Source organism: Ceratosolen solmsi, unplaced genomic scaffold, assembly GCF_000503995.2.
Source record: "Ceratosolen solmsi marchali unplaced genomic scaffold, CerSol_1.0 scaffold10, whole genome shotgun sequence".
NCBI classification, from domain to species: Eukaryota; Metazoa; Arthropoda; class Insecta; order Hymenoptera; family Agaonidae; genus Ceratosolen; species Ceratosolen solmsi.
The window spans coordinates 12,833,852-12,851,332 of NW_011948412.1; the positions used below are offsets into that span (position 1 = coordinate 12,833,852).

The following is a 17,481-nucleotide window of genomic DNA, read 5'->3' on the forward strand; positions in this document are numbered from 1 at the left end:
TTGTTAAGCACTTATCAATGATATGATGAGCAATGTATAATAAACAATAATAATAATTGTATTGTAATTTGTAATTTGCAATAATTGATAATAATAAGAATAAAGTCGCGTTATTTAAGAAACAAATGTGAAATGTGAATTTTTTAAATATTAATATATTACATTTAAATGTATCTTTATATTATTTAATAAACTCATAATGAACTGTTGAAGGCCGGCCGAAGATATTTATTTTAACGTTAAATTTAATTATTCGCGCGCACGCTTTTTTAATAGCTTAGTAGCAAATATAAATATTTCATTTTTCTTCCAATGAAATTATAAGAATCCTAAAAATTCTTTTTCCTCCAAAGTACTGGCGTATTCTTAATAAGAATTTTTTCAAATATTCACTGACCTTACAGTTTAATTACTTGCAAATGAAGAATTTAGCAAAAGATAAGCGTAGGCATTATAAAGTTGATTCTCGTTTTGTTGGTGATTTGTACACGTTAACATATGACGATGATGATTTGGCCGATCATGTGAGTGACCGAGATATTACAATCTTTTTACAATAACATAATAGTTAAATACACAAATACTTCTTCATTGTTGCATGTAATATCGTATTAATTTTCGTTAAAACATTTAATTGTTTTTTTTTATTTTTTTTTTTTTTTTTATTTCTGCTTTAGCGACGTAATGACAGAGAGGAAATCCGTAAACGATTGGCAATGGGTTCGGACACCGATGATATTCGCACCGAAAGAGGTAGAAAGCCGAGTCTTCAATCTCGTCTTCAAAGTGGTAAATTATTTTTAATTCCCTCTTCGTACGTATGTGCCCAATAGAGTAATATATATTGAATTAACTTTTGGTATAAAATAATTAATTGAAAGATAACCTTACATTAAATATGTATATATTTTTCTTTTCTTTAATATGCATCGTGACATTGTATATGATTTATCGAAATTATCAAGTAAACAATTTAGCTGTTAATGTATTAAAAAAAAAAAAAATTTTTTTTTATTCCCTATTAATTTGATGCGTGATACCCATCGTTTTTAATAATTATTTATTTATCTTACAAATCTGAAATGTAATTGACTTTCCCTTATTTCCTGTTTCTTAAACATTTAATTCCATGATTGAAATATAATTAATGCGAAAAATAATTCATATGTAGTTCATAATGAGTTTAATGTACGCTCTTTTAGTTTTGGCATAGATTTATTTCAATGTGCTATTTTAATTTAACCAAATAGTAAAATCTGTACTTTTATATTCAAAAGCAAGCAAAACTAAAAACAAAATAAAAAATGTCAGAATTTATGATTTGCGTATAAAAACATTTGTTACAACATTTCTCGAATCTTAAGTAAGAATTTTATAAAAAAAAAAAACAACAACAAAATTGCCCTACAATCGTATCATATAACATTGATAATTAATTTCCATTAACATTATATCTTTTAACAAGTTTAACACACAATTGTTCTGAAACTGCAGATTTTTATTGTCTTATAGCAAATTTCTTTGTTGCGCTAATGATCTAAAAGATTTTCTATCAAGTAAAATCGATTAGACAGAAATTTTCAATTCCTATATAAAGCATTGTTAAAATGTTTCGACTAATAATAATAGTTATTAAATTATATTGCAATTAATCGTTGAAAATATATAAGGGAATGTAATATAAGACACCGAAAGGAAATGTGAAAGTGATATTTTTAAAATCAATAATTAGTCTTTTTTAAAACTTACCTATAAGTTGATGCATAAATTTGCGTTCATTTTTTTACAAAAATATTTACACTGGTCGATATGTTTACTTCCTTCAAATTTTCTCCAAAAAGACGATTTAAAAGATATAAATTTAAATAAAATTTAAAGATATATATATATATATATATATATATAATATCTAACAAAACTCATTTTAAATGCTTTAACTACAATGTAATAAAATCCTTTTGTGAAGAATGTAAAAGTAATTTTTTTTTTTTATACGGCGAAGTAAAAATTTCAAAAATTTCTTTCTCCAAAATTGATTTATAAATCGCCTTTCCCCTACCTCTCCGACGTCAGCACAATGACACTCAACCATATTAACAATCATAAATCGACAAAAAAATCACACGCCAATACGCTCTTTTGCATTTCAGGTATGAATCTACAAATATGCTTCATGAACGAAACATCATCGGACACAGAGTCGGTGCTGAGTCAGGACGGTAACGAGGCCGGTTCCCCGACCAAGCCGTCAAGCTTCCACTGTAATTCATCCCCGTCCTCCTTGTCGTCCGCTTCCATGGTCATTTCGCCCTGCGATTACAACATCCAGCAGAGCTCAACGAGACCCCAGGTTCTGAGTCTTCCACCGCTGTTGCGGCTCGATGCGGCCTTCGGCGACGGACCCTTCGACGAGGCCGACTTTTTCGCTCGACAAGCCCGCCTCCAGATCGAAGCCAGGTTGGCCCTCGCGCAAGCCAAGGAGATGGCCCACATGCAGATGGAGATCGAGCGTCAGAAGCTTAAACAGAATCCGATAACGGAGATGGTGCGCGCCAGTCTTCATAAGGTATCTAATGATAAATTAGCCAATCCGGATTGAGTTGATTGCCGGCCAATCAATTAATTATAAACGACGGCGCATTTAAATATCGCAAATGCGTCTGAGGCAGTTTATTATTGAAGCAATTCAATACTAATGGCTACATCAAACTCGATATGCGAATACATACTAATGCCATATTAATACACACGAGCGCGCGCGCGCGCGCGCGCACACACACACACACATAAATACCTCGACGAGATGGCTAAATGCTCGTGGCTTTTAGATTGGCGTAAGTCTTGGGGAGGATAGGCGGCGATTGACCCGGGCCCTACTCACCGAGCTCAATATCGCTCAGCTTCAAGTTCTTGCCAACGATCTGCACGCAAGGATAGCGACGCTCAACGAGTCCTTAGTCGAGGGTCTTCTTCGTCGCGATGATTTACACATGGAGCAGGATTCGATGCTCGTCGATGTCGAGGACCTTACGCGATATCTGTAAGTGACTTGACGCCACTGGCGATTATGTGAATACGCGATTGGTATTAGCGAGTCGACACGATCGGGCGAATTTATGAGGGATACGGCAATATATTATACTATCGGTATTGCGAAATTCGATCGAATTCGTCGCTTATGCTTTAACCGTTTGAAATTAGTCGCGCGCAAATGCGTCATCGCACATTCATTCATTCATCCTAATTTGGACGACCCGTTAATTATTAGCTCCTGAACTTGAGAAATCGCGATATCTCTTTTAAATACGCTAGCTTTCTAGTACAATTATATTTCAACGAATGCCCAGTCATATTGAAAAGACGCGCGAGGACTTTAATTATTAGCAATGATACGAGGATTATTGATTTAAAGGAGCAAGACCATTCAAAACCGTTGAAAATCATTTAAAGATTTATTGTTTTTGGCGCAATTTGCAGACATTTTCAAGCCGTGAATGACGAAGACAAGAGAAATAAAGCAAAAGCAAAGTATGTGAATTCGTCTCGGCCTTCACGGTACTAAATTCGCTAAAGCAGTGTGCCAAAGTGCGCCTCTTCGATATATAATGATAATGCGCGAAAGGGAAATTGCATTGGCATTGGAGAAATCGTGCGCAACTCGTAACGTAAATCATGCGCCAAGTTCGTTTTTAGCACGAGAGAAGTAGAGACCGCGATCCAAACGATCAATGAATCATGCATTGTCTCTTTCTCTCTCCTTCTCTCTCTCTGTCTGCCGTAGCGGTGCCAAACAGGAATCGCTAAAAAAGCATCAGCATCAGCAGCAAGTAGACACCAATGGCTCCGGTCGCTTCCACCTGGATTCAAGATCAGCTGAAAAGGAGCAACAGCAACAGCAACAGCAGCAGCAGCAGCAACAGACGTCGAGGGCGCGAACGCTTGCACTTTTCGGCAAAGCCTCGTCGACGAAACTCGCCGCGGGTCGGCAGCTTGTCGTCAACTTCGTAAGGAAATAGTACGCGATGGGCGCTGTCCTCGCGATTGCGCGTCGCGTTCGCGAGGCTTAACGATTCGCGCGCATCCTCCATTTCTACGGATGTAACACACTAACGCAACTTATTTTCTCAGACTTAATTTTTAAGCATGTGCTCGTTCGCTTACGTTCTAAGGAACCCTTCCAAAGGCCATTTCTCTGCCGATCTTATAATTGCACGATGGCATTACTTAACGCATTACGAGTACTGAAAAAGGTCCTCTGTTGCTGGTTACGCGCGTGCCTACGCAGAGCAGACCTTTTTGCATTCAGTTTTGGCCAATTGAGGCGATGCAGCAACGTAAGGTTAAGCTAGGCATTTTTCATGTGAGGGGATGTGATTATCGAACAACTTATCCACATAAGTATTATTTTCTGTGATCTACGAGTTGTTTCTCGTAGTGATCTTGGCACACCTCGTTTATCGCGACACTTTCCAACGACTCATTAATGTATCGTAATCAATTATTTGTAAATGATATTAATAACAATTTTACTTAAAGCTAATGTAATGTTTAATTGTGAATTTTAATAAAAATTTTGGTAATAGTTAGTAAATGAGTGTAAATTTTGCGACACATATTAATTAAAACTATGATAATAAACTTGTATAAATATATAACAAAATTATTATACGTTTCCTCGAATAGTGATACTGATTTACAAGCTCCTTGAAAGTTTTTAACTATAAGCAATTTCGATCGATTCGTACATTATATACGCTTTATCATTTCATATTTTTGTCTTATAATTTTTAATAGACATTAAGATGGCATATTCATGCAGGCAAATATTCATTAAAATAATGTCTGTATAGTATGACGTATTTCCAATTAATATATTCCTATGATTATCGATAATAGCACATCACTTTGCGCCTCAATTTAATTGAAATACAATTTATGCCTATCGAATCATTTAAATACATTGACACGCTAAACAATTAATGAATAATAATTCAATAATTCATTCAAGAATAATATAGTATGTATAAAGAAACAAAAAAAAAAAAAAAAAAAAAATGAAAACTAATCAACTATCACATCCTCTCGAGTACAATATCAGTCAATTCAATTTGCGTATGATTTAATAACCGACGTGTAATGAGACTTGAAAAGAAAAGAATAACGAGCAGCATTTTTAATGCATTAAGAAGAACAGCAAACTACTTATTATACATGCTATGTTTAAAAATTAAACTATTTGTCAAATTGCATTTGTAGACACATGCAAGACTTAAATTTACCGTGTGATAATTTCTTTATTTCATAAACGTTACATACATTTGCAGACCACAAATGTATTTAACGGGATAGATAGGGTATTGAAAACAACAACAACAACAACAACAACAACAACAACAAAAGAAAGAAAGAAAGATAAACAAAAGAAAAACATAAAACAACAACAAAAAAAGTTCAAGTACAGTTTCTTTAAATCGCCTCGATTTAATTTCGAAAGCTAAAATTGTACGGATATTATTACACACCCACGATAATTTCATTCTAGCAGAATGATAATTATTATTGTCCAAAATCATGCAAATAAACAATTAAATAAATACATTGATCATAGTGGCTATGCATGTATAAGAATCTCGACAATTACGTCAAGTCTGTCCGATGCACACTGATTCTTCTCTCGTGCGCAAGCTTAAATATTTTTCTATTTAATAAATAAAAATAATCAATGGGATAAATCTCGAGATTACGACACAAATATATTAATATTAATTTATTTGTATAAACATTTAACATGAATTTATTTAAGGAATTTATATTTATTATATAGTAGTTTTTTTTAAAAAATATTTATATTGTTTTATAAAAAGGTGCATAATCTGTTGTTCGCGATAAGCTTCTTTGCAGTGTGAAAAAAAAAAAAAAACAATATAAAGAGGCAAACGTATATTATCACACAAATGTAGATGTAGATCCGAACTTACGAAAAACTGCAAAATATAGCAGATAATAATAAATTTATATTATTATTAAATATTTGGTCATTTTTAATTTTAGTATGATGAAAAATAAATTTAAAATCTAAAGTTCTCTAAGATTTGAATTTTTGAAAGCACTATTTTTCTTTCGATCGTAGTATATATTTTTCTTTCTTTCATTGTCATTCGTTTGTGAATAGCTGTATAATTATATGAAATTCATTATTTCCATTGAATTTTATTGATAATGTACTTCTTCGTAAATTATAATATTTAAAAATTAGTAGTAAGATATTTTTATAAACAACTATTGAATTAGGAATTATTGGTCACAATCAAATTTGTATCATGTTCTCTTTCATAAAAAGTATAAAATTATATAATAATTTATTTGGCGTTTGCAATTTTTATAAATATTCTATGATAATATATTAATGCATTTCACTCTTAAATACATAATTCATGATAAATGATAAATACGTTAGTTTCGACTTATTTTCAATGACAAATACAACAATAATATGGTAGACGATAGAGAGTTTTTTGTACACTACGCGACGCGGGTTTTATTTTCATAGTGAACTTTTACTTCGAAAAGCTTAATCAATAAGTAGAAAATCTAAATTGCACAATCAAAATCAATTGCCCTTATTTTTGGAATCGAAGGATATTTGCTATTCTATTATATATTTATCATTACAAAAGCATACGTTTTACAAATTTAAAAGATTTCAATACAACATATTTCCAGATTAATACTAAAGAAAAATAATAATTAAGTAGCGAAAACACTATTTATAAAAATAACTGACATATTTCAAAAACAAAAACAAAAAACAAAACGAACAAAAAAACAAAACAAAACAAAAAAACAAAAAAAATGAAAAAAAAAAAAATAATAATAAAAAAGAGAAAAAAAAAGAATAATCGCATGTTTTTATAACAGTCATACCCAAATATTATTAAGCATCGAAATACTTAAGGAAAAAAATTATACAGAATAAAACAGATAATGAGGTAAGAGATAAAATGCAAAAAAAAAATAACCAAAATTGTCGAAGATAAGCGGCAGTGATAAGTAAAGTTATTAAAATTAAAATAGTTGTTCAAGCGAGCACTAGCCAAATATAATAAACGTAATTTTCGATTTTTGGTGGCACATGTATTATTATATTGAAATATATTCATTTATTAAGGTGAAATAACTTCGAGAACACGTATTAATTCAAAGTTATTTCGAAATAGAAGTTTACTCGTTGTACCTTTTGAATTTCAAACGAATAGCATAATCCATTTGAATAAAAAGACAAAAACTATTTAAAAGTATGTTTAATTGTTATTTCAATTTTTTAAAAAGAATATAATTGTAAATTTGAGGCGAAATATTCACTCATATAACGATAGTTAATCTACATCGGTTAATCAACGATGATTTTACGAATATTTATATTTAAAGTGCACGTACACATATGACTTTAAATCAATTTTTAAAGTAATTTATTCCACGTAATTCCAGAGAATGTATAACGTAAACTTGGACCTAGAGCTTTTATTGACTGATATAACTTAATTTTCACTTTTTTCTTCAATTTTGCACACATATGCATTTAAAGTGTTCGCTTTATGTACACTATGTAAGCAATAAAGGAAAAGCAGTATCGAAGCAGTTTTAATTAAAATTAGTTAAAATTTAATTATTCTACATTTATGTTTATTTATTGTATTGTTATCAATGGTAAACTGCATCTACTAGTCTTTACAAAAGAATTTTTACATTTAATACTATAAATTTTCTTAATTACACGTGCATTGTATAAATGATTAATTTAATAAAGAAAATTCTTCAAATAATAATCTAATGTTCCATCCAGTAGTTGTAAGCAATGAAATTTGAACTCTCCTTACTTTCTTCATTAACCTTAAATCACAAATTAATCACAAATGCGTGAAATTACTAATTATATTTGAGGAAATCCTTACTCAATGAATAAAGGCAAATTATGAGTAGACGCCGCTTCGACAAAAAAAAAAAAAAAAAAAAAAAAAAAAACACTACATTATTAAATTATTTACGAAACTCCAATTCTTATTTAATCCCGTTATTATTCTTTACATTTATCGTTTGTCCTTGCAGCGGCAATAGATGAACGCTAAAATAATGATCATGGCAAAATTTTAATTAATAATAACGTTAATAATAATAATAATAATAATAATAATAATTATTATTATTATTATTATTACTATTACTATTATTATTATTATTATTATGAGAAAAATTTAAATAAAAAGTGAAGTCTTGTCTTCGTTGCTGTGACGAATGGTGCGCAAATAATTGTAGGGTGCACGGTATCGTATATCACATAAGATCTTAAAGTAAATTATAGATAAAAAAAACTACAAGAAAACAATGAAGAAATTAGCGCATTATCTACAAAATATTTTAATCGTAATATTAATAATTATCAATATACAGGTTGTAAATTACTAAACAATAATAAAATACGCTGTAACAAATCCTTCATACTTATTATTATTTTCTCTCTGTAGACAAAAAATCTTAGCTCTTGCTCGGTATCGATTAATATTCCACTTAAAGCATCTTTTTCGTCCACTCTTCTCATACATCCATACATATACACACACGCGCGTAAAAACTTACATAAATTAGCGTTCACCTTAACTGTCTCTTGCTCTCACTTTAATCGATTAGTATATATATATATAAGTGTGTAAATACGCGAGAGATGAAAAAGGGAGAAGGCACAATTCAAATTTTGTCGAATAATTTGCACAATAACTACGAAAGCAGCTCTTATGTATCCCTTTTTATTCTCTACGTTACAGTCATTTCTTTTTCGCGTTTATGTATTATTATTTTTGTTAGTCCTTATCTCGACGAGATAAATCGCAGCAAAGCACCAATTTGTGGCCACGTGTTTTTCAAGCTCACGTGTGAGTGCAATGGTTATATGGTTAAAGTCATCGAAAATTATGACGCAATAATTGAAAAAAAAAAAAAAAAAAAAAACTATGACACGGATTCTGCTTTTGTGAATTTTCACATATTAATTCGAAACTGTTGGGCTCGTTATTTTCATTGGGAATGGAAAAGTTGCGAACGGCGATTTTATGACAATATAAGACATTTCTTTCACTAGAAGAAATTTCTTCAAGCATTAAGTAAACCGCCGTTAATTATACCTCAAATAATTCATTCAATTTTAAAATTACATATTTATTATACAGTATTTCTAACTGGAAATTATTGTGATTTTTTTTCTTCTTTTTTTGTTGAAAAAATAACGTATAATTTAATAAACATTAATAAAATTTATATCACGTTTATTGTACTCCAGCTTATAAAATTAAACCTTTGAGTATATGAATGTTCTTTAATCGTATAGCTAGATTGGCTTTTCACATTTAATTATATTAATACAGGCACTTTTAATTTATCAATAAGTCATTTCTATTTTGTTGAAACAGACAGTTAGAAGAATATAATTTTAACTTTCTACAAATATAATAAAAAGCTTCGCCCAAGTTAGTGTAAAATAATTTAAACATATGAAAAAAGTACTAACAATAATAATAATAATAATAATAATAATAATGCTGTGAACTACGTCGCTTACCACATATAAGAATAAAAAATTCAATTCCATTTAAAATTATATGATACCTTAATTAAACTTGAATGCATTACGTAATCAATGTAGTTTTTGAAACCAATCTTGCCGGATCTTGGATTAATTTTGTTACGTCGGAAAAGCTTTTTATAATCTTTTAAATGATATTCTGAATCCTTATTTACGTGTAAAAATAAAAATAATAAAACGAAACACAACTTATTTCTTTAAATTTTTTTTTTAACTGCATGTCCTTAATGCTCTTCGCATTAGTTTTATATACAAACGTTTAATAACTGATTTAATTACATCAATGAAAAATCCTATTCACAATAACCAAACACACAAAGCGCACACATACAGAGTCTCTCTCTCTCTCTCTCTCTCTCTTTCGTTCTCTTCCTTCTATCTTTATCTCACTCTTTCTCTGTCTTACATATTGTTCGTCGTTCTTTAATATTTATGGCGCGCTGTTTTCTTAACAATGCAAAAGCAAAAATCATCACGAGAAAGATAACTTTGACAGCCAACGATGAAAGATAAATCTTAGAATTAAATGAAAAAGTATTTTTCTAATGAAATGTCTTATTTTAAACGAATAATACGAACAATTAGTTATTCAACAAGTTATTCATTTCTTGAAAAAAACCATATAGGATAAGTTCGTTAACATTGTTTTAAAAATGATATGAATAATATATAATACGATTATGTTATTTGAAATAATATAATAAATAATTTCACGAGCAAGTGAAAATTTGCTATTTTAATAAAACTGTATAAATGTAGCTGTGATTTTTATTATTCATGATAAATTAATAAATGTCTAATTAAACATTTTCATTGAATTAATATAAAAATTCAAGATAAAAATATAAATTAATATTAGCTATAAAAAAAAAAAAAAAATATATATATATATATATATATATATATATCTATAATAAATATTATAGATTAAATAAGCACATATTTTTGTCCAGTTGTTTCGATTTCTCTTTCAATGTAAAAACAGCGCAACAGTGACTTTTTTTATGCGTAAATTTAATTAATTTATTTTCGACAAAAATATAAAAAATAGTAATACTACAAATTCATCAAGTGTTTATTTTAATATTATATATATATATATATAATGTTATACATCATGAATCGTACAAAAATGATCCGCATTTTTGCTTGTCAATGAGAACAAAAAACAGTTGGGCATTTATATTATAATGTACCTTTTTCTTCCTTTTTAACACCTCTTGTTGCTACAAAAATAACAATATATTAAAAAGTATTTTTCGATGATTTTTCGCTTTCCTTATCTTCATTGTATTGTGTGTTGCATATCAAAGATATTCAAAACCATTTATCAAAGATTTCTAGTCAGTCACATTCGTTTTAGAAAATAGCATACACATTCAAATGATGTGCCACACACATAAATATTTCTTTTAATATCATTTATTATTAAGGCGGTCGTATAGAAATACACGCTTTAGAATTATTGCAATTAGTTCTTATTTTTTTTTTTATTTTTTATTTTTTATTTTATTTTATTTTTTTTTTTTTTTTTGAAATCATTTTGTTTCCTTCTATTATTTAGTAAAAAGCAACTTTGGGCTTAAATTACATTTAAGAGCATCAATTAAAAATGTATTTGTAGAAATATTGTTCTAATAGTAACGTTATATTAATGTAAAATAATTTTAAACCAACTTTCGATATATTTTATAATTGTCGCTCATTGAAAAAACAATAACGTGTCTTAACATATTAATTATTTTATCATAATTACTACATTTTTGTAAATATGGTTCCTTAGCTTATTATGTAATAACTTATCACTTTCATTAATTTACTAATTTACTAATTTAATGTTAATATTCATTTTCTACAATTGTCTCACAGCATCTCTTTGAAATGGAAATTTTAATGCAAAAATATTACAGTAAATTGATTGGTTGTAAAATTACTATGTAATGAATGCACTTTTAAATATTCAGTCTAAAATTTTCAAAGACAATAAAAAAGATATTATAAGCAATAAAAGAAATTCAATTTCGTCTAATTGTATCTCATTAAAAAATTCTACTAATTATATTTCAAAGAACTATAATAAAATAATCAATATTTGAAAAAATATATCATCTGAAATCGAATGATCTAATTCTTAAAGTAATTTAAATCGCCCACGCCGTATTCTATGATTCATAAGTCGCACTTATAAAAAGAACAGTTTAAAACTATTCCTATTAAAAGCAGTCTGGCTTGTGTAAGTGTAATTATACCGAAAACATTGTAATACGTGTACGGTAAATGGGATGCAATTAATCGTAATGCTACAAGTGTAATACTAAAAAATATTTTTTTTAAATTCCTTCTAAGCAAGGATTTTTTTAATTTAGCTGCAAAAGTCTGTATACAAAGCATTATCCACATTTTCCGCACACATTCGTGTTTGATGCGCATTATCGAATTTAAACTATCTAACACTTTTATGCAGTGTTTTTTTCATTCGTCTTTTGATTTTTACATTTTTTCTATTGCATATACCATACATGCATGGAAAAAGGACACATTTTTATTTTTATTTTTAGTAACTTAATTCGATATTACATAATTATTATTATTTTCGTTTTAGTACTGAACGAAATGTCACAAAAAATGTTCTTCAAAAAAAAAAAAGTCAAAACAAATTACTTTTGTAATTTCGTAATATGATGAAATATCAAAATAACTGACATTGGTTCCTCAAATCACAGGATAAATAGTAGTTGTTCTTAAATATTTCTTTTATACAAGATAAAAATTGTTTTATACCGAGTCACGAAGTACAAGAGCTTCTAAAAAAAGAAAAAAAAAAAAAAATAAATAAATAAAAAAAAAAATAAATAAATAAAAAAAAAATAAATAAATAAAAAAAAAAATAAATAAAAAAAGAATTATTATACTCGTTAAGTAGTAAAATAAACTTTCTAGAAAAGAAGAAAAAACTTCTATAACTATTTTTCTTCTTTTTTCTTTTGTGTTCATTTACATATTTAAATAACGCTTACAAACTGACTGCTTTAATGTTTTATACAAAAAATTTTAATAAAAACACTTTCCCATCGACTTATGAATTTATCCAAAATTGATCTACAATTTATTATTATCTTAGCATATTTTATTTATTGGTTATTCTTTCATTATTTATTAAGCTTTCCTATTTCATAGGACATGCATTATACTTCAAATGTAATTCTTTTGTTACACAAGATGTAGAATACAAATATTTGTCAGGAAAGAAATAACTTGTTATTGTATAAATACGTAGCATATTAGTTGTGGTTGTGTTATCAGTTGTACGTATTTATATTTATCTACTTTATAAAAAATAAAAATAAAAGAAAAAAAAAAGTAAAAAAAAAAAAAAAAAAAGGACTTACAATTATTTAAAAATAGAGAAAGAATCGATTGTTCGACGCATAGTAAATTACAAATGTGGCACATCATATATATATATATATATATATATATATATATATATATATATATACATATATATACATATATATATATATAAAGCATATTATATAAGGCTGCGAGAACCAGAAAAATCTGCGATAAACTTTGATACTGAGAAAAAAATAAGTAAAAGAAGAATAAAGATCGACAACAGTGTGTGGCATCGATTTTTGCTGTTCATCGAGCGTCTAATACCAATATCTGACCAGTGATAAAGATCATTTTTCTTTTTCATTTCCTTGTTTAAAAAAAGCTGGCCTTAATATAGTCATTTGCCCATACTCGCGTTCGCGGGTAAAGTTGCCGATCTTTGCTGAGCTGATAGATACGGTTTAAGTGTTGACCTCGTAGATTCTCTGTAAAAAGCAAGATGATTTGTGGGCTAATTAGAAGTTTAGCAGAAATTTCAGTTAGCTTTGGGTGACAATTTAGACTTGAAAGATTAAGGAAAGTAAGGCTGAAGCAAATTAAGTAGTAGTAGTATACCTTTTCATTAATCTAAACAAATGTTAACTATGCTTTCCTTTAGAGAAGTGTAAATGTAGTATAATTTTCAGTTTCATAATCAAAATAATCTAAAAAAATTTTAAATAAATTTCACTTAGCGCAAGATGCATATTCAATTTCACTATTTAATTAACACTCTATCACTAATAATTAAAAAATTTTTATAATTTATAAAAAAAAAAAAAAAAAACATTATGTACTTTTTCATTTAAAATACCATTTAATTTACTATTGTTCTTTACATTCTACATAACTTTCAAAACAATAAAGATTTTATCATTTATTATCAAATGTAGATGATTATTTTTATTATTTAATCGAATGGATATTGAAAAGGTGTGTAACTATAACTATAGTCAATAAATGCAAATAAATTTAAGAATTTATATAATACCCAGTACTTATATTTCTAAAATCAGCATGGTAAACACTAATATATTATACTAATTTACTAAATGAATGGTACTAAATTATTGTCTATATTTTAAAATTGGTTCCAAAATTTGCATTGTTGCAGTTCATTATATTGACAAATATCACATGAATTATTTTTAGTGGGGGGGGGGGGGGCGGAATGAAATAAAAATTTTCTACATACTTAACATTAATAAACAGATTTTGCGCTAAAAAATACAAATAAAAATTTACCGATTAAACTGGTAAAAAAATTTCATAGTTCATGAAAGAATTTAATTATTTCATTACATCCTCCTTTCACGTATAGTGCGTCAAACCTTTTTACTTCATTCTTTTGTATATTTATATTTATATATATATATATATAATTTATAAAATAAAATAATAAAGATTTTAATAATGATTGTCCGTGCTTCTTTGATTTTTATAAAGCTATAAAAATACAAAATCAAGTAATTCATTATTGAAATTGTCAAAATAACTTGCAAAAACACATCTACATTTTCAAGTTTAAAGAAAATTTCTAAATATTTTATCTGACAAAGGAAAACGGATGAATTTAAAATGATGTAATTGTTATTAAATTGTAATACGTAAATTAACTTTCATTGTTTAAACATTTCGTTCAATTTGGGAATGAAACTTGGAAGAAAATAATTTTAACGAGTAAACTATAATTAAATGTAAGTATTGTTTCTATATAAAAATTTACTATAATTTCCTAACTTCAATCTCTTCTTAAATTAAGTTTTAAATACATTTTCAAAGTAATCTTTGTTGAATAACCCTAAGAGCAAGAAGAATATAATATAAATAATATGCTTAATAAATTATAAATTTCGTTATTACTAGGAGCTAGATAAAAAAAAAATCTAAAAACTAATTATTAAATATTCATCTAATACGAATGTTTTAGAATGATGGAAGTCAGACTGCTATAATCCCATCAAAAAATGAAACCATCGGACTATATATATATATATATATATACTCGAAACTTGTGATGCTGAGTATAGAATATTTGTAGGACCAGCAAAAACAACTAGAAGATGATATTTAAAAAGAGATTTCAAAATGTTTCATATTAATGTAATAAAATTTCAATTAAAAACAATATGTAATAAGTTAATGCAATGAAAATGAGAGTGAACAAAAAAAAAAAAAAAAACAAAAAAAAAAAAATTTGCAATAAATAACAAAGTTTACCAAATTTGGCTAAAACATCATTACAAGTTAAAAACAAAGTCCCCACCCTGCCCACAACCCCGTGACTACTGGGTAAAACAAGCGTAGAAGGATAGGATATTTCAAAGAAGCATAATCGCCCATGCACGTACAATCGCAACGACTTTTGTAGTCTCTAACCTCTCTACACCCAACCATGCGATGTCACGCAAAACAACAACACAGACGCAGGCGCAGAGAAAAATCAATTCTCGCTGGGCGTGTTGCAGCCGGCTTCTACGCTACCTTGGCGAGACACGCTGGCCCGTGCCGTCGATGTGCGAGTTCGCTTTGTAGCCGCACTTTTGGATCCTGCGCGAAAGCCGAGTGACCCAGTACTTCTGGTCGTCGGGACTGCCCGCAAGCACGAGAAGTTCGCGCGCACTGTTTGGATCGTAGTGTAGTTTACACGGCGCTATGGCATCCTCCTTTTTGTCTAAGTGCTCCTTATGCACCTTGATGTGACAGCCTGCAGAATATCCGAGACGATTAGAAGTGATAAAGTATGGTTTTAATCGATCTCGTAGGTAGGTTTATAATATGGAGCCGGATAGTTTTCTTATCGTAAGGTGCACAGAGTAACTTGAATTTATTTATGATATGGCCACAGTCGATGGTGGGATAAAACAAAATTTGCAGATATTATCGATGCAATATGATTTTTTATTATTATTGTTAGAACATGGTGGCAGGGATAAAGTTTTAATTTTTGCTTTCGTGCTAGACAACACGAGACATTCACAAATCAAACGTGTAATATCCAAAAATATTCAAAAACTATACGAAAAGATTTTACAGACTACCTTAGAGGCTACGGTGATATTAATTATTTGCTAATAATTAATTATTATAATTCCTTTATAAGATTAATAATACACGCAAAGTGGTGTATTGAGCTTGGGCTTGCTTTGGCTTATTGTCGATTGTCAACGAACAATGTTAATAATTAGTAGCGATAGTAAAATATAACTTACGTCGACATTCAAGAGCGGGAGGAGGCCTGAACATATGCCACAGTTGTTTGGAACAAATTTCACACGTTGTTGGCATATGATAAGAAATTGAAATAAATTCGTGTCCTTTAACAGGCTGAGTGCCAGGTTTATCACTCAATTGTGATAATTCAGCCCCGGGTAATGTATTTCCTTCGTCGCCTGGCCTCCTCGCTTCTCCTTCTCCAGCATATAGTAACTGTAATTAAAATTATTTACCCTATTACTTTTTCTCCTGTCGACGACTACTTGTCTATTGTATACTAACAAAGGCAAATACTACGCCGCTGACACATTAAATATTAAACAAAGAAACATAACAAAGAATTCGATTGCAGAATGACATTAATCTGTTTGTTAAATATCTTGAAAGTAACTCTTGAAAATCACTTAAAACTAAGCAAATGGCAAATAAATGTTTTATTTACTGTTCATGCTTGGCTTATGGAAAATATATAAAATTACTACTCCCTTCTCATTTATCACGCTTTTACCATGAATTAGGTGGTTTACCTTCTAATGTTGAAAAATCAAGAAACAATGACGCGCGACTGCCACTATTAAATAAAATATAATAAATATCATACCTGAAATATCCTAGGAATATCTTTGGCATCAGCTCGAATCACGTCTCCTTGAGTAACAGATCTTACGTGAAATACCTTGCTAAGGTCTAAGATCAAGATAGGATCTGCGTTCAACTTGTCATTTTCACTATTGTAAAAAATAATCTTCTTAGAGGAAACAACTACGTATTGCTTTTTCCAACCATGTCTTTTAATATTTTGCTTGTTTGGTACACTCAGCCATCCTTCTAACCTCATGGTACCATGCTCCGACAATACAGAGTCTTCACCATCGTTCTCGATTGACGAGACGCTGGCTGTTTCCGAATTCATCGACGTTATCTTTACTTGCAATGTCTCTATTTCGGAGTCCTTCGAATCTAGCTCCATTTGTAGCCTCAACTTTGCTTGATTCTCTTCCACCAATTGTGCCTAAAATTCAGAGCAATGAGTATTGTAAAAAATAACGATTTCTCCATATACAGAAGTTAGGCATTAAATTCACAATCTCAATATTGCAAAGATTTTACAATTGATAATATTCTCATGACATTTATTTTTCACTAAAATAAATTATAAATACTTAATATATTGCAAATAAACGTAAGTACCTGCAAATCTTGCAGATCTTTTTGTAATTTAGCTGCCAACTGGCCATATTTTTCTCTCTCCA

At 29.0% G+C, this 17,481-nt stretch overlaps 2 protein-coding genes across 2 annotated transcripts in view; one reads left to right on the forward strand and one right to left on the reverse strand.

Annotated features, from left to right (window-relative positions):
• Schip1 (Schwannomin interacting protein 1) overlaps nucleotides 1-4,245 on the forward strand; it is a 14,387-nt gene extending 10,142 nt beyond the window's left edge. The window contains exons 9-12 of the mRNA XM_011503092.1: nucleotides 678-789; nucleotides 2,151-2,566; nucleotides 2,829-3,040; nucleotides 3,782-4,245. Of these exons, the coding sequence (XP_011501394.1) occupies nucleotides 678-789; nucleotides 2,151-2,566; nucleotides 2,829-3,040; nucleotides 3,782-4,016 (975 nt within the window). The 3' untranslated portion in view covers nucleotides 4,017-4,245. The remainder of the gene's footprint in view (nucleotides 1-677; nucleotides 790-2,150; nucleotides 2,567-2,828; nucleotides 3,041-3,781) is intronic.
• An 8,938-nt stretch (nucleotides 4,246-13,183) lies between these two features.
• The window catches only part of ROCK2 (Rho-associated, coiled-coil containing protein kinase 2), a 12,222-nt gene continuing 7,924 nt past the window's right edge, over nucleotides 13,184-17,481 (reverse strand). The window contains 5 exon segments of the mRNA XM_011496640.1: nucleotides 13,184-13,458; nucleotides 15,497-15,719; nucleotides 16,225-16,441; nucleotides 16,830-17,240; nucleotides 17,420-17,481. The exon segment at nucleotides 17,420-17,481 is cut by the window's right edge and continues 268 nt beyond it. Of these exon segments, the coding sequence (XP_011494942.1) occupies nucleotides 13,371-13,458; nucleotides 15,497-15,719; nucleotides 16,225-16,441; nucleotides 16,830-17,240; nucleotides 17,420-17,481 (1,001 nt within the window). The 3' untranslated portion in view covers nucleotides 13,184-13,370.